Source organism: Diuraphis noxia, unplaced genomic scaffold (genome assembly GCF_037042655.1).
Source record: "Diuraphis noxia isolate RWA-SAM2 unplaced genomic scaffold, SU_Dnox_SAM2 contig0004, whole genome shotgun sequence".
Taxonomy (NCBI): Eukaryota; Metazoa; Arthropoda; class Insecta; order Hemiptera; family Aphididae; genus Diuraphis; species Diuraphis noxia.
In genome coordinates this window covers 58,162,703-58,186,741 of record NW_028301714.1, presented here as the reverse complement: position 1 = coordinate 58,186,741, position 24,039 = coordinate 58,162,703, and the positions used below count along the sequence as shown (strand labels likewise).

At 34.5% G+C, this 24,039-nt stretch overlaps 2 protein-coding genes across 6 annotated transcripts in view; one reads left to right on the top strand and one right to left on the bottom strand.

The window, feature by feature from the left end:
• Positions 1-24,039, bottom strand: part of Ca-alpha1T (Ca[2+]-channel protein alpha[[1]] subunit T) — a 303,939-nt gene that overhangs the window by 138,592 nt on the left and 141,308 nt on the right. For all 5 annotated transcript variants that reach the window (XM_089228015.1, XM_089228013.1, XM_089228016.1 and 2 more), the window contains exon 8: positions 11,803-11,895. In XM_089228015.1, the coding sequence (XP_089084141.1) occupies positions 11,803-11,895 (93 nt within the window). The remainder of the gene's footprint in view (positions 1-11,802; positions 11,896-24,039) is intronic.
• On the top strand, positions 15,734-18,075 carry LOC107173252 (putative cytochrome P450 6a13). Its single transcript, XM_015523707.2, has 4 exons — positions 15,734-16,699; positions 16,783-17,007; positions 17,514-17,765; positions 17,834-18,075. The coding sequence occupies exons 1-4, from the start codon at positions 15,817-15,819 to the stop codon at positions 17,998-18,000; spliced, it is 1,527 nt and encodes a 508-aa protein (XP_015379193.2). The 5' UTR covers positions 15,734-15,816; the 3' UTR covers positions 18,001-18,075.

Below are 24,039 nucleotides of genomic sequence, written 5' to 3'. Positions count from 1 at the left end.
GCCCATGATTATGCTATGTAAGCTTAAATTAAAGCAGGTGATATTTTTCCGTGCAAAATAAGTCTTTACACTTGTTACTAATAAACGTAATTAACTTATTGTTGTTATTGGGTTTTCAATAAAGTTTCAATAAAGATTCAATTGTGTTAAATAGAAGTTCGTTTGTATGAAGTTTTATTGTTATATCGTTAATAATTAAAAGTTTGCAATAACAATATATACACGCGGAATAAATAAATATTACACTCAATAATTTTTTTTCTTCAAAGAACATTTTTTTCTTCAATGAGTTGTTTTTCTATTACATGATGATATTGTTTCAATAATTGCATTCTTGTCTTATTGATAAAATGTAATCGTTAAATAATATAAAATAAATAATAAAAATGCTTTTAAATTATTTCTGACTGTCAGATTAATATAATGCCAATTAAGCTATTGTAGTATCGCTTATAACGTACTAAAAAATATTTATGGTCGAAATAAATTGTAAAATACAATCAATACATATTGTTAAATTTATTATTAAATTTATCATTCGATTACTTAAAAAATAATGTTTATTGGTTTTTAATAATCACATGTGTATTTTAGTGAATCAGAAAAATTATTATGAAGAAGAAGTATAGAACAATGCATATTTTTATTTTTTTTTTTAGAAATTAAGATAAATAATAAAGTATAAGAATCTACCTATATTCTGATGAGGAATAATGGGAGATGTTATAGTAGTTTAAATTATTTTTTGCAAACAAACTAATTGATTTTTATGTTACCTAACCTTGATTTTACTCGTTTTTAAATATACGTATTTTTAAATTTTTTGTATAATGTGCCTAATTTTTATTACATATTATATTAAGTCACGCACTACATACTTTTTATTCTAAGAAGAAAAGTATAAATAGTGTACCTACATATGTTTTATTTTTGATACTAAGCGCATTTAAAATGTTGGAAAACACGTAAGAAATTATTATCATGACTTTACAGCAAATATTGTAAGCACTATATATATATGATGGAAACATTATATTTAATACTCACTTAAATCACTTAAAGAGTAGTGTAGGTAGAAATCCAGCGCAAGCACTAACCACTAAGGAGGAAATGAAGCCTTTTTTTATTTTAGATTAAGAATTAAGCCTTCTAATAATTACATAGGGAACACACATCAATAGAAAACACTTTTTTTTTTTATTTGCCTTTGGTATCCGCTGTGCAACGCTTTTGTGGTTGTCAGTATATTCAAAATGTGGCCTTCTACGAGTACTAGAGGAGATGAACAAATTTTAAGCACCGTATCCGTGCCATTACGAATGCATTAGGCTATTGTTTTTATGTACGGTCTTCGTCGTCAAGTTAAAAAAAAAAAAAACATAATAATTCTACAGTGAAATTAAAAATCTGGGAGCTACTTTTTAAAAAAAAAAGGCTTTTAATTCGACGGGTAATTACTTCCCTTAAAAGGGGAGAACGCTACACGCGACGGAGGAAGGAAAATGGCCCGGGACAGTTTATTGTCTCATTTATGTAATTAAATTCGTATATCCCTCGGGCGATGATCATAGAACAATAAACCTCATGATTTATAAGACGCATCGAAATTTCCAAACTGTTTTTGTATTATAAAAACCAACAAACGCATAAAATTACATTATATAATATGTGCTAAACACTTTGAATAATCTCGTCCTTATTATAGACTTTGTTCGGCGATCTATGACGTAAATTTAGCGCGCGCGCGTGCACACACCCACCACACATTGCAAACTCAAATAATTTCTCAGTGGTTATAATGGCAAAATGCTGTGGTAAACAATTTCCCCTTATACAATAATTATTAAGGCCACTCCGTAAAATACGAGAGAAAATGTGAAAGGGATATAACGGGTAACACAAGAGTGTCTGAAGATGGATGACACGAAAGTATAGTTCTGTACCGATGGCCGCACAGCGGTCTTAATATTCGATACTAAAAGTTTTTCATGCAGAATATGTCCTATCGTCAGTAGTTAATAGCAGTTAGATTAGCATTGTTTGATAAAGTATGGTATTACGATAATTATAATTGACCGACTTTTCTGACAAATATAATTTAATATTTATACATAATGGTGAAATATAGATGGGCATTTCTGCCGGTATAGGAAACTCTTGGATCATTTATCTCTGACGTAGCTACCCGATCATCTGCGACAAATAATTATTAATAACAATTTCAAGATAAATAAATGTTATTATGGATGAATAATAAGAAAATAAAACAAATTATATCCATTAACCATCTTTATTGTAAACAATAATAACTGATCACTACTGAACATTATTGTCATTAATATCTCACCGAATATTGTAGCATTACTTTTACTGACTGATTAACATGTTATCCAGCAATACCTCTAGACAAATTATTATAAAATATATAATTTATAATTTTAACTATTGTTTGTTAAGTCAATTGATATACGTTATATGGTGTGATACTTAGTAAAGTGACATAATAAAATTAAGATTTTATAGACATATTTGATAATTGGGATATTAAATAAAGTTTAGTGATATACTTAAATCATGTAATCAAACATTAGCATAGTAAGTTGTAAAACATACCTTAAAGACTAAAATCGTAAAAATGTTCATTATTAATTTACAATCCTACTAATCAATCATATAATATTGTCGTGTTTAAACTTTTATATTTTCTATAATTAATAGCACAATTACTATAATTAGGTACACACACGTTTCGTCGATGTTGGTTACACGTCTTATTTTATAATATTTTACATTATTTCAATAGGGTGATAATTTTCTTATTCATACTTTCCTAAAGAATACATAAACAAATACACACAAACAAGTCTAAAACTTAGTTCTTATTTCTATTTTCATATTTACCTACCCACTGAATATTCTGTAGTTTATAGTAGTTTTTTTGCACTGCAGAATGTTAATGTACTTTTTCACAGTTTAATTTTTCAGTACTTTTTTTGTCATCCTTACTCAAGTAAATGTAAATATATCTTTTATTTTTTAAAACAAAAAAATAATTAAACTAATTGAGTTAGCTGTTTCAAATCGACAATAGGATTTTATATTCATATTGTAAAAAAATATTTTACAATTCAAGAAAACAAAAACATTATGAAAATATGAACACTTGAACTTATATTTAAATATTTTATAATAAAATACTAACATTATCGTCGAGAATATAATTCAATTTTGAAGTGTAAAACATTTGAATGAAATCAACAATATTTATCTTTAACAAAAAATATAACTTAATACTTTCAAGTATGATACTGTTTATTACTTAAAAAAGAAAAAAAATATTTAAAATTATTTTTCAAATCCATTTTCAATGCTTTAAGTTCAAACATTAAATATTCTAAATCCAAAACAAGAATTTTCTTATACCTCATCATATCTTAAAAATATACTTAATTGCAATATATCAGTATATTGTTATTGATTTGACATTACGTACAAATAATAATATCGAGATATTTTAAATACCTACAATAAGGTAATAATATAATTGTTCGAAATTGCCGCCGTTTTTATCGCGACTTTGGCAACCGGTCCGCGAGACGGCGCATCGCGCGACCCGTGGACACCGGACTCCAGCCGTCGCCGCCGGCGACCTAGACCCTCTCTCTTTGCCGTACGCTCCACGCGAGCAGACCGTGTGTCCGTCACGTCGGCCGTTTTTTTTTGGTGCCGCTTAGCCACAATCTCGTGGTGCGGGTGTTGCCGTCGCCTTTCTCGCACGAGTCGCTCGCCTCGTCGAATTCGCTGTCGCGTTACGTAGCGCATTTTGTGTACTCGACGCCGTTGTTACCGTTTTCGACGTCGAGAAGTATAGCCGTGCGTTGTTTATCCGTCGCGCGACCATTGTTTGTGTCGCGTGCTCGTCGCCAGTGTCCACGCATATTATTATTATTGTTTCAATCGCGCGAGCCGGCCGTAAGTGCATACGCGCACATTATATTAGCATTTAGCTCGTGTATTATTTGCCGCGAGTGGCCGCCGGTTTCGTGCATCAGTGTCGCGTATGTTAATATATCCGTAATTATTACGCAACATCGCCGTTGTCGCCGGTGCGTACAAGTTACGTAATCCGGTCTTGCGATTCGGCATTACCTCGTCATTGGTTGACGCCGCCCGGCTGTTGTTGCTGATCATCGCGGCCGTCACCCCCCGTTCACCTGCGTGCCATCGACGTCGTTCCAGCCGCAGCTGATAGCAGCCACCGTCGCCGCCGATACCGTTGCCCTGCCGCGGCGTATGTGCCGTCCGGTAATCAGGATTATTATCATTGTTGCTATTATTATTGTTTTGTATATTATTATTATTGTCTTGAGTCGCGCTCGGGAAGAGACGTCTTCACCGGCCGACGTATGCACTCTAGTCGTGCCGTTTAATATACTGTTACCTTATTATTCTTTATATATACACGTATTGTCATTTACACATTATTGGTCACCTATCCCGTCCAAATTTGAACACCATATTTTTTTTAAGTAGTCGTCCGGCCAAATGCTAGTAAATAGCCGGCGGCCCAAACATTTGGTAGCAGAGCGTGGTTTGTATATATATATATATTACTAATTGTGGTGTTCACGTTTGGATTGGGTTCGTGACAGTTTGGGTAGGACCATTGTCCCGGTTAGGTATTGTAAGTTAGTGCTGCTAAATCGAGTGTTCGCCCCGTGGGTTACGCGCGCGCACCTTTAGCTTGCGTCCGTCCGAGCTCGTAACTAGCCGTGCCATGGCTGCTCCGGAGGACATGGAGCGTGATAAGCGCGCGAGAGATAGGGCATTGGCCAAACGAGAATCGTACGTCGCTCGTATTAAGGCTATTCACGAGACGGCTCGATTGGCTTGTGATGATGCAACTATAGCGCCGCAGCTGCTTGCGGCTTCCGCCAGGCTGAATAATTTGGTAGACGGGTTCGAAATTGAGGAAGATGCGGTGTTCGACGCGTATTGTGCTCTCGGTATGTTGCACGAGTATACGAGTGACCGTGTCGTCGAAGTAAACATTTGGATAGATTATATCCGGTCTATCGTGTCTAAATATCAGGTTCAACCTGCGCCGCCGTTAGGATCCGCCGACGCAAGTGAACATCACGTTACACAAACCCGCGTTTTCCGCAGATTGCCTGAAATTCCGTTACCTCAATTCGACGGTGATATACACAAGTGGCCTGCATTCCGTGATCAGTTTCTCGCGATCGTGTCGCAATTTCCGGACATACCTGATATCGAGCGTTTTTATCATTTGCGCAGCTGCATTCACGGGAGCGCTGCCGACGTTATCCGTGGCATACTGGTTTCGGGTGCCACATTCGCCGTTGCCTGGGCCGCATTAGTATCGCGCTACGACAAGCCGCGTTTAGTCGCGGGATCGTTCGTCGACAAATTACTACAAGTGCCTGTGTCGTCCGTGGATAGTCTGTCGGACTTGAATAAATTTATGTCAGTGTTCGGTGAAGGTATCTCAGTTCTCACCGCGTTACAAGTCCCAGACTTAGGCGATTTTATTTTATTTTCATTGGCCTCACGGTGCCTATCGTCGTCGTGTCGCACGTTGTTCGAGTCGGAAACGACACGTGATTTCCCTACGGTGGACGACTTGTTTACGTTTATTAAAAACCGTATCGCTATTCTCGAACGCGTACAGGGCGTCGCCGGTAAACAGGCCGCACTCGCGCCTCGTCCTAAGGACCGACCGTCTGCGTCGTCAAAATGGTCGCGCAAAGTTGATCGACCATCGCCGACATCATTGGTCTCGGCTGTACAAGCACCGGCGCCGTCGCCGCACATATTGCTATGTCAATACTGTAATAATCCACACGCGCTCGACGTGTGCCGTAAATTTCGTTCCCTGTCCGCGGATGAACGCGCGAAGTGGGCGCGTGGTAAACGTATATGTTTTTCGTGTCTCAGTCCCGGTCATTGGGCACCTAGTTGTAAGACGCCCGCCAAATGTACAATTTGTCCACGTCATCATCACAGTTTGTTACCCTGTTTGTCACATTCAACGACTAAGGACGTCACGCCGGCTACGGAGGTGGAATCGCCTGCCGCTCCTACATCGTTATTATCCGGGCTTGGATCTCCATCCGTCGTGCTTGGCACGGCGTTGGTACATATACGCGATCGTTCTGGTAGCTTCCAAGTGGCCCGTGCGTTGATTGATTCGGCGTCACAAATAAATGCAATTTCACTGCCGTGCGCGAAGCGGCTAGGTCTCCGTTGGTCGACGTGGTCGGCTCCGGTGTCGGGTTTAGCCGGTGTGCCGGTAGTTACGGTGCAAGGTCGAGTTGACTGCCATGTTGTGCCACGCTACTCGTCCGATCCAATTTTAGCGTTCGAGTCATGGGTTCTACCGTCTATAACCGGTGACCTCCCGCGGCAGTCGTTGGAACCGTCCGTACGCGATAAGTTTTCGCACTTAGCGTTGGCAGACCCGAATTTCCATATCGCTGCGCCGGTTGACCTATTATTAGGCGCAGACCTGTTTTCATCCATTATCGACGGGCGTCAGGTTGTTGCAAATAAGTCGTTGCCGGCCGCGTTCAGTTCATGCTTCGGGTGGATCCTTATTGGTTCAGTGTCGCCGTCGGATGTATCGACCCCGCAAACAACCGCCGTGTCATTACTCACGTCCGTGGAACAATTAATCGACCGTTTTTGGCATGTCGAAGAGCCCGACTCATCCCCGTTGAAGTTTACTGACGCCGGCAAATGCGAAGTCGTATTCCGTGATAATTTTGTCCGTGACGAGTCCGGCCGTTTTTCGGTTCCGTTGCCGTTTCGTGTGCCATTCAATGATAAGTTATTTCCCGGGTCCCGGGCGGTCGCAATCAAACGGTTCGAGCATCTCGAGCGTAAGTTAAGCTCGAACGATCGACTGCGCACGAAGTATAACGATTTTATGTCGGAATATCTGTCACTAGGACACATGTCAGTGGCGTCCACTCATGGCCGTTATTTTATTCCACATCATGCCGTGTGTGGCGCCGATGAAAAATTCCGCGTAGTGTTCGACGCGTCCGCTTCGGTTGCTGATGGATCGTCACTAAATACATCGTTATTCCCGGGTCCGAAGTTACAACGGGACATCGTGGATGTGCTAACGTGTTTTCGTTTGTTCCGTCACGCGTTTACGACCGATATTTGTAAAATGTACAGACAGATTATGGTCCTTCCGCAATATCGTGCGTATCAACATATTCTGTGGCGACCGTCCCCGCATATGGAGCTCGTCGAGTACGAGTTGAATACCGTAACGTACGGCGTAAATTGTGCGCCGTTTCTCGCTCTACGCGTACTGCAAGAGGTCGCTGAAGTCGATTGTCGAAATTCTACCAGATCATGCGACGCGTTGCGTCATCAAACGTACGTCGACGACATTTGTTACGGTGCCGATACCGCGGTCGAGGCGCTTAGCGTTCAGGCGGAATTGATATCCGTCCTCGCTGGTGCGGGGTTCGAGTTGCGCAAGTGGTCCAGCAACACCGCCGCCGTCCTACACGCTGTTCCGGACGAGTTCCGGGTGGTAAAATCGACAACGTTTGCCGGTGATGAGGGCGCTGATACCAAGGTTCTCGGTTTGTCGTGGTATACAGACGGCGATTATTTCGGTTGTGAACCTCGCATAGATGACGCAATTGTATTTACCAAGCGCGGCATTTTGTCATTAACAGCACGTTTTTTCGACCCGTTAGGTTTGTTTGCGCCGTCCATCTTCCTTGCCAAGCATATTATGCAACGCACATGGCAGTCCGAGTGTACGTGGGACCAGCGTTTGCCTACCGATATCCGCGCAGATTGGTCGCAGTTCGTCGACGAACTACCCGCGTTAGCCAACGTGCGTGTTCCGCGCTATTTAAATACAACCGCCGGAGCTCAGTGTTCGTTGTATGGATTCTGCGACGCGTCGCAACGCGGCTATGCCGCGGTAGTGTTTTTGCGCACCCATGATGCCCCACGCGCATCGTCGGTCATGTTGGTCGGTTCCAAGACCAAATTGGCGCCGCTTAAACCGTTATCGATTCCGAGGCTCGAGCTGAATGCCGCCGTATTATTATCGCGCTGGATGAGCCGAATATTTTTATTATTAAATACGCGCATCGACATCATTGACATGTGTGCCTGGACGGATTCGTCGATTGTATTGTCATGGTTAACAGTGCCCCACGACACGTTCAAGCAATATGTGTCGAACCGTGTTCACCAGGTACAAACGTTGTTACCAAGTTGTCAATGGCGTCACGTCAGCTCGGAGATGAACCCAGCTGATTGTGCGTCCCGTGGGTTGATGCCGTCTGAGTTGCCGCACCACAAGTTATATTGGCAAGGGCCCGACTTTCTCCGAGACCCTCCACATGAATGGGGGAGCGACATCGCGCGTTTGTCCGTTGCGGAATTGCCTGAAGTAAAATCCATGGCCCCCGCAGTTTGTCTTGCCGCACCTACAGTCGAATGGTTCACGCGTTTCTCGTCGTACGACGAACTTATACGTGTGGTCGCGCGTGTGCGCCGTTTTATCGATATTTGTCGCCGACGTCCCGTCGAGAGATCGACTGCGCTTACTCGAGTGGAGCTCAACGGTGCAACTCGTGCGGTAATCGCTGCGTCTCAACGTGTCACATTTCCGACATTAGTCAGCGATTTGCAGAAATTACGTCGCTTAGCTTCCAAGCCGTTGGCACGGCTGTGTCCGTTCGTCGACTCCGAAGGTATAATCCGCGTCGGTGGACGCCTACGTCATTCAGAGTTGCCGTACGATTGTCGACATCCAATTTTGTTAGCTAAAGGCTCGTACCTCGCGCTGTTAGTGTGTCGCCACTGGCACAAAGTCACTGGTCATTCGGGACCACGTGTAATGACTTCATTGATACACCGGCAATTTTGGATTGTGTCGCTGCGTTCCGTTATCCATTCCGTCGTTAGTCAATGCACACGTTGCGTGCGCCTCCGTGCGTCTATCCCCACGCCGGTCATGGCGGATTTACCAGAAGCACGGGTGTCGCAATGTCGTCCGTTTTCCAGTGTCGGCGTTGATTATGCCGGGCCTATAGCTATGCGCGAAAATAAACTACGAAAATCTAGGACGTACAAGGCATATATAGCAGTATTCGTATGTATGAGCGTCAAAGCCGTCCACTTAGAACTCGTATCGGATTTGTCCACTTCGGCCTTTCTCGCCGCCTTTGACCGTTTCGTCGCTCGACGCGGCCTGCCTACGACGGTCTATTCCGACTGTGGGACAAATTTTGTTGGTGCCGACAGACAATTGCGTCAGCTGATTAATGGCCCCGCCGCACAATCAATAATCACGTCGGGGAAGTCCTATTGCGATTGGAAGTTTAATCCCCCCAGTGCACCGCACTTTGGAGGGTTGTGGGAGGCCGCAGTACGCTCAGCTAAACGTCTGCTCGTTCGGATTATGGGTGTCCATACGTTCACTTATGAAGAATTCACCACAGTATTATGTCGAGTTGAAGCTGTGCTGAACTCACGTCCCATCACTCCAGTGTCGACCGACCCCCACGACCTCGACTGCCTAACGCCGGGCCATTTTTTGATAGGCCAGCCGCTGTTAGCGCTCCCGCCGCGTACTACTGAGTGTCCGGACCGCCCGCTCACGGACCGTTGGAAGCTGCTGGACCATTGCCACCAACACTTCTGGCGCCGTTGGTCTACCGAGTACCTGCACACGCTGCAAGAGCGAAGCAAATGGGCTCACGGTCAACCCAATATTGAAGCCGGCCAGATGGTCACCATCCGGGATAACCTAGCCCCTCCCTTGGAATGGCGACTTGGACGAATACTCGAGGTATTGCCGGGTAAGGATGGCGTGGTAAGGGTCGCGCGCGTTTTAACCTCGCGCGGTGTTGTCATTCGTCCTGCAGCTAAGCTCGTTTTATTACCTGGTAATGGTACAGGTCCCCGTGATTGATTAGGCTTATTTGCAATATTGCCTACTATTAAATTATTTTATATTCGTTTATTTGCAATTATTATTTTTTATTATGTTAAATTCTTATTCGCTTTACCTATTGGTTTGCGGTATTCCTTTTATTATACTATGTTATGTTGCAATTTGTGCAATTATTATTATTATTATGTACCTTGTATAATTATTATCATGTTACTGTGTCCCTTTTCACATTTTGGTACAATTACTATTTGTTATAATATATTTAATTTGTTTATGTTTTATTTACATTTATATTTTTTTGTTATTTTTCGGCCTTTCAATTTATATAAAATAGGTATTAGTGTCGGCGGCTTTCAAAGCAGATGTGATGCTGCGCCTCCCATGGGGGAGTATGTTCGAAATTGCCGCCGTTTTTATCGCGACTTTGGCAACCGGTCCGCGAGACGGCGCATCGCGCGACCCGTGGACACCGGACTCCAGCCGTCGCCGCCGGCGACCTAGACCCTCTCTCTTTGCCGTACGCTCCACGCGAGCAGACCGTGTGTCCGTCACGTCGGCCGTTTTTTTTTGGTGCCGCTTAGCCACAATCTCGTGGTGCGGGTGTTGCCGTCGCCTTTCTCGCACGAGTCGCTCGCCTCGTCGAATTCGCTGTCGCGTTACGTAGCGCATTTTGTGTACTCGACGCCGTTGTTACCGTTTTCGACGTCGAGAAGTATAGCCGTGCGTTGTTTATCCGTCGCGCGACCATTGTTTGTGTCGCGTGCTCGTCGCCAGTGTCCGCGCATATTATTATTATTGTTTCAATCGCGCGAGCCGGCCGTAAGTGCATACGCGCACATTATATTAGCATTTAGCTCGTGTATTATTTGCCGCGAGTGGCCGCCGGTTTCGTGCATCAGTGTCGCGTATGTTAATATATCCGTAATTATTACGCAACATCGCCGTTGTCGCCGGTGCGTACAAGTTACGTAATCCGGTCTTGCGATTCGGCATTACCTCGTCATTGGTTGACGCCGCCCGGCTGTTGTTGCTGATCATCGCGGCCGTCACCCCCCGTTCACCTGCGTGCCATCGACGTCGTTCCAGCCGCAGCTGATAGCAGCCACCGTCGCCGCCGATACCGTTGCCCTGCCGCGGCGTATGTGCCGTCCGGTAATCAGGATTATTATCATTGTTGCTATTATTATTGTTTTGTATATTATTATTATTGTCTTGAGTCGCGCTCGGGAAGAGACGTCTTCACCGGCCGACGTATGCACTCTAGTCGTGCCGTTTAATATACTGTTACCTTATTATTCTTTATATATACACGTATTGTCATTTACACATTATTGGTCACCTATCCCGTCCAAATTTGAACACCATATTTTTTTTAAGTAGTCGTCCGGCCAAATGCTAGTAAATAGCCGGCGGCCCAAACAATAATATATAATTTTTTTATAAAAATGTTCTGATTTGCTTTAAATAATACCTAATATTGTTGTTTTTGTATATATATAAGTAATTTATTTAACTATATTTTGAAGCTACACTCTATCTGTCGTCTATCGTCTATCATAATATATCAATAATAAACACAGAGCTACTAATTAATTAATTATTATGTTTACATTTTAGCGTTGTATACCTAAGTTATATAGGTAAGTATCGAATGTTTGGTTATGTAGCTTAATTTACTTGGGATGTTCTCGCTAATACAAGTGTATACAAATAAGATATTATACATTAACTGGTATTATACAATATTATTATTATTTCCATATTTAATTGAGATATTTTTTTTAACTTAAATATTTTCATCTTCTAAATTAATACCGATTCTAATCATGTGTGAAACTTACCACGATGAGCAGCACGAAATAAATCCAGTCCCAGAATGAATGAGCGTCTTGGACGTAATACATTATGTCTACCCATCCTTCCAAGCTGATGACCTAGAATCGAAAAATAAATTAATACGTCTTATTAGTGCATTTATTGAACGTTCAAATTTCATAGAACCAAAATTCTCTCGATCTGGAGAAAACACGTGGATAAACATTACAGTTGTGGTTCATAAGTACTCGGTTTAAATTCAACACATCGTCTGCTCGTGAACGTTTTCTTCCTGCTTATTTCAAGCCCCTAGTTAACATTAATCACTTATACCGGGAACGTGGCCAAAAAGCTTGCAATAGGGATGTCCAATCTCATCCGATAAATCAGCCAGAAAACTTCAAATCATTGATGTCTTTCCATCACCCTTTATTGCGGTGTATTAGACACTTTTTGGCTCCAATATAGTTTTTTTTCTACACATATATTATATGCTAGTATATTATGTTATATATAGAGTATTCTATCATTTTGTATTTTATCTAAGTTTATAGTGTACAGAAGTTATATATATATATATACAGACACAAGTGTCTAATACATACTCTTCGCTTCCGAGTGGTATTTATATTTACTTGTTTATACACTTGTCTTGAAACGTTTAAGTGTATTCTACTATAGTGCAATACTATTTAAACTTTACTGAACTTCATATATTTGTGTAAGTAGTGTTCACTGACAATTTGGAAATATATCTGTTTAATATAAAATATTATAAATATAATATAATGTTATATTATATTATATCATGATGCACTCTCATAAATACTGAAATACAGAAAATAGGCATGTTACAGTGTCAATTTTCAAAATAAATCGTACAATTAATTTGTCGATGAATTTGGAACTATTAGAATTAGTTAAATAGAAGTGATTAACTTTGTTAACAATTTTTTATGCTTTCAACCGAAACATTCAAACTTTTGAAGCACAGAAATTAAATGTGTTAAAAGTATTTACAGTATTAATAACACACAAATAACAGTAAAAAAGAAAAAAAGAATTAACTTAACGTGACTATGAGATAAATTAACCAATAACTAACTGCTTATCACAAAAAAGATTAATTAATTAAGTTAGAATACTTATTTAAAACAATTTAACCTGTTAACTTGGCATCTTAGTTAAAAGTTACTTTTTTCCTTGACTTAATCTACTCATTAATAACCAATATGGTAATTTATAATTTTGGGTGTCCCTATACACAAAAAACCTGAATAAAGTTTTTGCTATTTTTAAAATAGTTTACACAATAAGATAACAAACAGCAAAAAAACGATGAAACTCATTTGGAAGGCTACCTATTAAAAATAAGTTAATGTTATTCCCTAGACAATTATATATTTATTATTGATTTATCATCACATAAAAGTGTATTTATTAACTAACACGTTTAACTATAATATTTTTTACATTTTTTCATAATACTTTATATAAATATAAACGAACAATTTTTGAATAACCTTAAAGAGATCATTGTCGTTATGTGGTGAACGTTATTATTATTTTGAGAACCACGGCCTTACCCAGGTGCGGATAGGCCCATGAGGGAAATAGGGGTTTTCCCTGTGGGCCCCTGTTCAAGTATATTTTGGTGGCTCCCGGGCCACCATTCGACTTGGTATTTGTATATTAAATTAAATTATAAATCTAGATAGGTATACAAACTAGAAAATATTAATATTTAATAATGTCCATTAAAACTCTTGGCCTTTGTGATTTTTATTTATTATTGTAAACAGTACCTTTTACTATAATGATAAAACATTGTTGTGGTTAAAACACGATTTAAGATAGTACTATCTTAAATCGTGGGTGAAGATATTACTAATGAAAATTATAAACTGCTATTTTTAGAACAATATGATAAGGTCATGCATGTTACAGTGGATGGAAATTTATAATAATATTACATTTAAGAATTTAGCAATGAGAATATTTATATACGTATAGGGTATAGATAATGGAATGAACTTATAGACAAAGTAGCGAGTAAAAGTTCAGTGTTAAGCAAATTATTATTATGTTAAGTATACCTTATCAAATATTAATATTCTTTTTAAATCAATAACCAACATTTAATTTACCATGTTTATTATTCATTTTAAAATCCTAATTTATTATTATTTTTTTTATTGAAGTGCACTGTCTTATATTTTACTTAAAAAATACATGAAATATATGAGATTGAAGATAATAATATTTGTATTGAATGTCAGTTGCGAACGAAGTGAGCACTTTTTTTTTTTGGTTTATGTGACGACCCCATGACATATTTTCCCTGTTAGAAAAAACTGCCTATCCGTCCCTGGCCTTACCTAAACATTATTCCATTCTTTTGAGGCTATTAATATCTCCAATCTATATGTTTTCAAATATATTTTTGATAACTTATCGACATAACGTCATTAGTGTTATAAGGTGAGTGTCACTTTGCACACTTGCATATGATGTAGCAATAAGCGAAATTCCTCGCTCGAGCCAAGATGATTGATGATAGAACATAAATATAACAATAGAAGCTTATGTAAAACAGGATAAAAATAAAATAAAATATTTTATAATGAATAATCACTTTATAATTTTATAATTTTTTCAGATTCTGATTGTAGCGATAAATTTATTTTATTATTGTGATGTGTGATTTTTCTAATGTCATCATCTATAGGAGCAGTAAAAATGCTTAGATTTTGAACTTCAATGTCTTTACTGATAATAAAACAATTCTAGTTGACACTTTTTTGAGGAAGGGAGTAAAATAGTAAAAAAGATAAAAATTCTAGGTAATTTTATTAATAAATGGGAAAAGTTGTATTTGTAAACAACTAATAACAATTTGAATATAATTTTGTTGTGATTACTGATTAGGGTACTCGCCAATACTGGGACCATCTGCTTAGGTTTAGTCAGTCTTATTAAACTGACTCTGTCAGTCGGAATTCTCCGGGTGACGACTATACGCACTATTTCATATATTATTATTTATTATATTAAGGCCACAACAGAAAATCCACGGATATGGTTTTTTATTTCTACTAACCACTGTACATTTAGATTCTTAGACTTTTTTTATAACTTGTTTAATAACTAAATAGTAGAAAGTAGTTGATGCCCCGTTTCAATAATATTTTATTGTGATAGTGTGATGAACTTAACCGTACATTTGTTATGATTTCTGACTTATAACTTTGCCTAAAGCCAGAAAATATTGAATTATGTAATTACTTATGTAGAGGTGAACAAGGTATACAATATTATATATTAGGTAGTTAGTTCTCACTACCATCCATCGACGAAGACCATCTATGAAAGAGAAATACAAACAAGTAACAATAGTGTTTGAGTATCGGTGAATCGAAAAATATTATGACATCAATATATGATTAGCTATTTTAATAATTGTCTGATCTACATAGTATGGTAATCGGTTTTGAAAACATTAATTGGATAAGTATTATTGATTTACACATGTTTATACACAAACGCAACAACGTAAACCGGTTTATAATACTATTAATGTGCTAATAATAATTATCATAATGATATATAAGTAATACAATAATATGAAAATATTTTGTTTATAGTAACTTTAACGCTAATGGCGTGATAACAATTTCGGTTAATAATTGTATGAGAATTAAATAATTATAACTTATAAATACTATCCAATTATCTTTAAAACATATAGGTACCAATAGAGTATTTAAATTTCACATATTACTGTAGACTGACCTACTACGGCGCGCGGCGGTGATTTGGTAGACAATAACAAAATACCGTGGGAGAACAGGAAACTCCCTCCAAACCTGATGGTCATAATTATAATAATAATAATAATTATATATTCTTGAAGATAGCCTACGGAATGCTCTTTGATCCTTCAAATCGTACTGCATTAGTTTATACTATATAGAAATGCAGTGTTGACTCGGGTCTGTATCGTGTTAGTCGTATTTCGCTGAAATTAACGCTCTCAGATCATGTTCACCTCAAATTGGTGGATAAACGTTATTACGACATGTACGATAATAGTTACGATCGGCTATTATTTCTGCGTGTCGACATTTAAAAAATGGGAAAAGCTCAACGTGCCATACATTAAACCAATTCCATTGTTTGGAAACTTTTTGAATGTAGCTTTGAGTATTGACCATCCTCTAGAATTTTACAACAAAATCTATTACGAGTTCGTCGGTCGCAAATATGGAGGACTGTTCCAGATGAGGACGCCGTATTTGATGGTTCGCGATCCAGAAATAATCAATGAAGTGCTAATAAAAGACTTCTCGTATTTCCCGGACCGTGGAATTTATTCGGATTTCACGGTCAATCCGTTGTCGAACAACCTGTTCTTCATGGAACATACTCAATGGAAAACAATAAGAAACAAATTGACGCCCGCTTTCACATCGGGAAAGCTCAAGACCATGTACGATCAGATCAAAGAGTGCGGTGATGAAATGATGAAAAATATCTATAAAGATTTAAATGAAAACGGCAACGAAATAGAGATAAGAGATATCATGGGAAAGTATTCGACCGACGTCATCGGCACTTGTGCTTTTGGGCTCAAGTTGAACGCCATAAACGATAATAAATCCTTATTTCGAAAGTACGGTAAATCGATATTCACACCTTCGCTAAGATCACTTTTTAGAGAATTGTGTTTGATGATTACTCCCGCACTTTTGAAAGTCGTAAGAGTGAAAGATTTTCCAACGGACGCAACTGAATTTTTTCACAAGGCGTTTAAAGAAACGTTGACATATAGAATTGAAAATAAAATTGTCAGAAACGACTTGGTTAATTGTTTAATGCAAGCGAGAAATGATTTAGTTCTGAATAAAGATTTACCTGAACATGGTAAGATATTTTTTCATGTTAAATATTAAAATTTAAAAAAAATCATTTGTTGTGTAATTCAAATATTTTGTTTTTTTGTTTAGAAAAATTTACTGAATCTCAAATCGTTGCGAATGCTTTTGTTATGTTTGCTGCTGGTTTTGAAACTGTATCCACTACTGTAAGTTATTGTTTATATGAATTAGCGTTAAATAAATCTATTCAAGACAGAGTACGCCAAGAGATTCAATTGAATTTATCAAAAAGTGATGGACAAATTGATAACGAATTTTTAATGGGTCTTAATTACATGGATATGGCTATAGCAGGTAACTTTTGTTATTATAATTATACTATTCCATAATGTTGATTGATTTTTAAATTATTAATGAGTTACAATATTTTTATTTCATTGTAAATTAAGGCTAAAACTATTTAATTTACTGTTAATTGACATTTATTAAAAGTTTTGGATCATTATTTTCTTCCCTAGTTCTAGTTAATTAATCTTATTATTTTGATATTTTATTAAAACAAATATTTACAGTTTTGAAAAAAAAAATTTAGTAAATTTAATTTTAGGATATTTATTTAAGTTAAAATTGCAATATTTTTGATCAAATTATTCTATCGAGTTAAATATAATTTTTAATAATGTATGACTATATTTTTCAATATGACCAATAATAAATTAATCAGTTATCTTAAATTATCATAGTATAAGATACTTTGCTTTAAGCTCAATAGTCTATGTTGCCGAGGGTATATATACAATTAAATATATATATATATATATGTGTGTGTATAATATAAAAAACAATAATTCATTTTTTAGAAACACTTCGAAAGTATCCTCCATTAGTAGCTTTGTTCAGAAAAGCATCAAAAACATATCAAATTACCAACGATTCATTAATAATTGAAAAGGGCCAAAAAATATTAATTCCACTTTATGCGATACATTACGATAGTCAGTATTATACGGACCCTGAAAAGTTTATTCCTGAAAGATTTTCGGCTGAAGAAAAAGCAAAACGACCCAATGGTATTTATTTTCCATTTGGCGATGGACCTCGAATGTGTATAGGTATATATTTTTAAATGTATAATTTATATGCAATTATATTAGGTATATATATATTTTTAAATTTATAGGAAAACGATTCGCAGAGATGGAAATGAAATTGGCTTTGGTAGAAATTTTAACCAAATTTGAAGTATTTCCATGTGAAAAAACAGAAATTCCTTTAAAATATTCTAAGAAAGTTTTAACACTGATGCCAGAACAAGGAATTTGGTTAAGATTTAAATTAATTAATTGACCAAAGGTTATAATGTATTGACGAAAAAATAATATTTTAATTGAATTGTTGAACAATAAAAAGTTGGACTACTTTTATTGTGTTTATTGTATTGGGATATTTTTAACATCCCTTCTTGTCATGTTTTATAATATTAAATAAAATGCCACCGAGGGTATATATTTCGTTTAATATAAAAAAAAGATTAGTAAGTTATTAGTTTATTACTTTATTAGTACGTCACAGATCATTTTCATAATGTTGTAACTTGTAGTTGAAGTAGATATTTATGTTTACTGCCTTATAGAGATTTAGAACTAAATCTACAACAGTTCATTGAATTTACAAAATAAAAAATGATTATCCAAAATATTTATTTTAAATCTATATATAATATTTAACTAACCAATTAATGTTACTAGGGTTCTACAATATCATGAAATTTATTTTTTTGAAATATTTCATTTTTATGAAAGATAATAAAAAATCATTTTAATTTAAATCAAGAGTAGAAATGTTTGCAGCAGAGGAGTAGTGTTATGCAAGCCGGTCCTCCTCTGCTGTCGTTTCTAACAGGAAAAAAAAAGAGTAGAAATGTTATTGAAATATTTTTTACATGCCTTGTACATTATCCAAATTATAACAAATTCATATAAACATACTTAAAATAGTTTCAAAACACATTAATTACTTTTACTTATATCTATTTTTTAATAATTCATGTACATTTAATACTTTATAATTACTAATTACATATAGTTATAATCAGAGTCCCTATTATAATAATCTATGAGTTAAAATTTTATATACTATGCCTATTTAAATTTAAATAAAATAAAAATTTTATATTTATTAAATCCTTAGTATACCTAACAGTATTATTATAAATTATAATTTACAGCCTATTGTGCTAATATTATATCATATATGTATATTAATATATTATAAATATAATAATATATAAATATTATATTATATTAGTATTATCAATTGGCACTATACTTTATAAACACCAAGGAAAGATATAATCGTGTACCGATAATCACTAATCAGCTATAAAATTAGTGCGACCATCTAGTGATGATTTTATCAAACATACCAAAAACAAAAACTTTTAAAATATTAAAATATTATATTTCTCAATATTTCATTGAAATATTCCAAAGTGAAAATGTCATCTGAAATATTTCCTACTCATAACGCTAATTGTTACATATAATATCTTTATCATATCTATAACGAAAACTCTCATTCAGAGTATGTATTTTTATATAATATATTGCTTGTATAGGTTAATATTAATATTCATTACATATAGGTTGTCTTAATTCATAATTACCTTAGTTACCTAGTAGAAATTATATTTGAATAAACCGATAAAATGTTACTCGCACACGGGCATATGACTTTGTGTGATGAATGACACCCCGATTATAACTCATATAAATTTTGACGTTTAGATTATTAGAATATACCAAATATTAAAAATTCCTACGCATACTACAAGACATACGGAGGTGGCTTGAATAAAAGAAAAAAGATAGTTATCAATGTAAATTCAACCCAATGTAACTTAAATTTTGTAACCCAATAGTCTCTGTCACCGAGGGTATATTTCGTTTTAATAAAAAAAAGAAAAGAAAAAAGGAGCAAAGGGCTTTTAATTAGACTCAGTGTTTCTTAAAGTCTGAGAAAATGATATATACATTATTTATGTATTGCTTAAATATAAATAATTATAATATGAAGGTATATTTTTTATTAGCAAACATGTTTGACTAAAATATTTTTCGCTTTTTCATAATACTTAAATATAATATAAAAATAAACGATAATTACTTTTGGATACCTATAGGCTATAACTATAGAAAGCTGATATGACTCGTCATTGATGTGATGGTGAGCGATATTAGTATTTTTGAGACCAATTTTATTCTGTTGTTCTCTTGCTCTGGAGCTATTATTAATATCTTCAATCAAAAATAATTTTATATACCTACATTTATTTTTTTTTATTCATCAAACTGACTCGGCAGCTATGGCCATTAGTTACAATTTAAGTTATGGTAGTTACAGTTTTAATAAATATAAATTTATACATTTAATTTTTTTATTTATTATCATCTTAACTTCTTAACGTACCTTAAGTAAAGTTAAGTGTCACTCTGTACACTTGCATATTATTTGGTGATTAGCAAAATACGTCGTCTTAGGTCTGGTGATTGATATTAATAACAAAATATAACATAATAATAGAAGTTTATTTTAAGTTGTATCTACAATTAAATTAAATTAAATATTTTATAGTAAGTAGGTAATCGCTTTATAATTAGCTTGTAATTTTTTTGGATACATATTGGAGCGATTAATGTATTAGTACTACAACGACGTGTGATTTTTGTTTTATTGTACTCGTATTTTGTTGTATCGAGATATTTTTAACATCTCTCTTTGTCATACATCTTAATATAAAATAAAAGGCTTTCAAATAAAAATATAAAATACATTGTACACATGGATTCATTATAAGTATCTCATGAATTATTTTTAATTTATATATGCTTATCCAACTATAGTAGTTACCTACCTATAAATTTATCATATTTATAACAAAAACTCTCATCTGGAAGTATGTATTTTTTGTTTAAATAATATTAAATAATAATAATATTATATTGTATATTTTTTTAATTATGTTTTTAGTACAGTAAATGTTTTCAGTTCAGTAAATTTTGGTCTTGAGAGGAAATAATGCTTATATATATATATATAAATGTATAAATAATGCCATGTATATGTGAGCACTGAAGTAATTCTAAACACACCTTGTTTTTTATTTAGAATATTTAAATAAATAATATATTTTATTATAAAAAAAAAACTGATTGTAATTAATTTTAAAATACATTTTTATTGAATTACAGTAATTAAGATCACGATTCTTATATTTACCAATACATTTTTTCGTAATTTTGTTTTACGTATAGGTATTATAATTTATAACGGACACATTAATTGATTTGTGTCATTTGAAAGAATAATGAAATTAATCTGAAGTTGATTTAACATTATAAAACAGAAAAAGAGAGCTTTAGAACTATTTTTAAAGTTTAAAACTTTAAAAGAAATAAAAGCAAAATTAATAATATACAATGAAACAAATACACTTTTTTTACAATGCGTAACAAACAAGTAAGTAATTGATTAGATGATTTAAAAAAAAAAAACGAATAAAAAATATTGATTAAAATATTATCAGTACCGTGCTAACCATCAGTGGCGCCCTAAGGCAATTAAATTTGGCGCCCCTAATCTCAAGTGGTCGTAAGAGAGGGGAGGGAGCATTAGACATTTTCTTAAAGCCCCCCAAAAATCGAAACTATTTATAATGTTATTACTTATTATTATCCGGTCACTTCACATTGAATTATTTATATTTATAATAATTAATAAATGAACAAGTAAAACAACTCAATTAATAAACTATGAATTTGGTTAGGAGGTAGTCAGAAAAAACGTATAAAAACTTGAATAACAACAACATTTTTTTTTATTATAATATTGAATAACGATTTTATAAATAACTTTATACAAATGTTTTTTTTCTTGCTTTAAGTTTTGAGAATTTTTTAACAAGACTTTAACCAACTGATATTCTTGACAATTTCATTTTCAATACATAATATTGATAATGCTGATGTTTTCTCATTTGATAATGATGACCGTAAATAGTTTTTGACTCTCTTCAAAACAGAAAAGGACCTTTCTCCACTGGCAGTAGAACATGGTATACAAATAAATAATTTTAAAGCAATTTCAACATTAGGAAAAGTTGTGTTTAATGGTGGATCATTATTAAGGTATTTTAACATTCCTTGCATGTTTTTGGTTTCGTTGGGAAAATTTATTATGTATTTTTTAAATTGAACGATTTCTTCAACAAATTCTACTTCTAAATCATTAACATAATACTCCACAAGCTTTAGTGCTTTTTTATGTAGTTCACTTGCTTCAATATTTTCCATATCAGAAAAAAAAGTTTACGTTTATTTGCATCAGCCATTTAAAAAAATAAAATGATGATCCATTTGAATATTATAATAAAAATATTCAATGTAAATAAACTATGTAAAAATTGTTATAAACTCTTAAGCCTTCGTCGTTCGTTGTACGTACAATTGTCACTTTCCGTCGTATGATGAAATACTGAATAGTGAATATTGAATAATATAAAAATATAGCGACATAACACTATGACAGTGCGAGACCGTTTACGATTTTCCATCATATTATTATTAATAAAAATATTTATATTAGTATATCAAGTTATTATCATGTCCATTATTCAATAACAATAAATTTTCCGAAAAATGGTTAAAAATAACTTGTTAATTACCCATTCAGTCACCCACCCCCGCCGCCACCCATAGGTCAACAAGCCAGTGTAGGCACACACACCAGTCCATAATCATAAATTACAATTTATAACACATTTTTCATAGATAAAATATTTTATCTTAAAATAGATAGTAGATATTTCAATTTTTGTGACCGTGGCGAATTTGGCGATAATGGAAAAGTACCTACTTTTTTGCCGCCCTGGGGCACTTGCCCTAATTCCCCCCCCCCCCTTTGCACGGCTCTGCATGCACAAGAAACAATACATCGAATGGAAGAGACAAAATATAATATTAAATTATGCAAAATGATTGATTATACTAATTACGTAATAACGCTGAATAGCAGATAAAAATTAATGAACCAATTAAATAAACAAAAATCACTTGAAACAAGAGATGAACCTATGGTACGTAATAAAATCGCGAACACTATTATTCAATGATCATTATCTACACATTCTACATGGTGATAGAAACAAATTACCGTTAATAACAACATATTTAATTAATTAGGCAATTTTATTTTTCATAATACTTAAATAATATAATGCCTATTTACTATTGTATTGCAACATGACGTGTTCTGATAATAATATAATATTATGTTAAACCTATACTTATTTATAACAAATAAGTATAATTATAGTTCAAATTCATAACTTTATTGGATTAAATTTTTACTCGAATGGCCAACCAATACTATTCGCTAAGACATACAGTTTTAAATTTATTTGAAATTAGAGTAGGTATATTATTTATTTATAACTTATAAGTATAGTTACCTATTATATAAAAATATAAAAATAATAATATTTTGGCATCAATACAATGTATATATATATATATACTATGCTTTACTACTAAGTTAATTTTTAAATCAAACAAAATAAAATATAAATTCACAAAATAATAAAATTCTAATCATATTGAATATTAATAGTTTTTTTTAAATATAAATTATTTCAACAAAGATATTGTAATTTACTAAGATGATGGATGCGTACTGTTGGTTTTTTCTCTCTGACCCACTCTCAACAAAGCAAATTCGCGTCTAGTAGAATCAACATCGTGTTGTTTGCTTTAGTTTTAGAGTGAATTGACATATTATCATCAAATTTAAAGTTAAGAAATTCTGTATCAAAATTCAAAATCTACATTCCTACGTTTTTCATTTTTTTTTCATCACGTTCATTTCTTAAGATATTTAAATTTTTATGGGAGTAATAAATATTTGAAATTTTACAATTTAAAAATAGGTTTGAAATTAAAATATCATAAATATACCAACACGAGAACACAGTTAATGTTCTCAATTTTAGGTATAGGCCAATTAACTTTAATATTGAAATTAACGACTCAAGGTTCGTTCTGCTGAATGTAAGCTTGCAATGCTATGCGTGAGTGGGTCAGAAAGAGAAAACAAATCAACCATTCTGCTCTTAAACTTTTGTAATTATTATAATATTGTATTAAATTTTAAGCTATAAACACCATATCTACACTATACGCACTGAACAACATTGACAAAATTACAAAAAAAAAATTTTCTATCGTTACTCTTATCTATTTTATATAGCTATTCAAAATAAGATTCAGACCATCTTCAATATAATAATTTGATATTTATTTATAAAATTATAATTTTACGATGTAAGATAGA

What these genes read in the sequence shown, in the direction of transcription:
- LOC107173252 (XM_015523707.2), top strand. Translation starts at nt 15,817, where the DNA reads ATGTTCACCTCAAATTGGTGGATAAACGTTATTACGACATGTACGATA. An exon ending in CATGGATATGGCTATAGCAG is followed by an intron (nt 17,008 to 17,513) that starts GTAACTTTTGTT and finishes TTCATTTTTTAG; the next exon opens with AAACACTTCGAAAGTATCCT. An exon ending in TGGACCTCGAATGTGTATAG is followed by an intron (nt 17,766 to 17,833) that starts GTATATATTTTT and finishes TTAAATTTATAG; the next exon opens with GAAAACGATTCGCAGAGATG.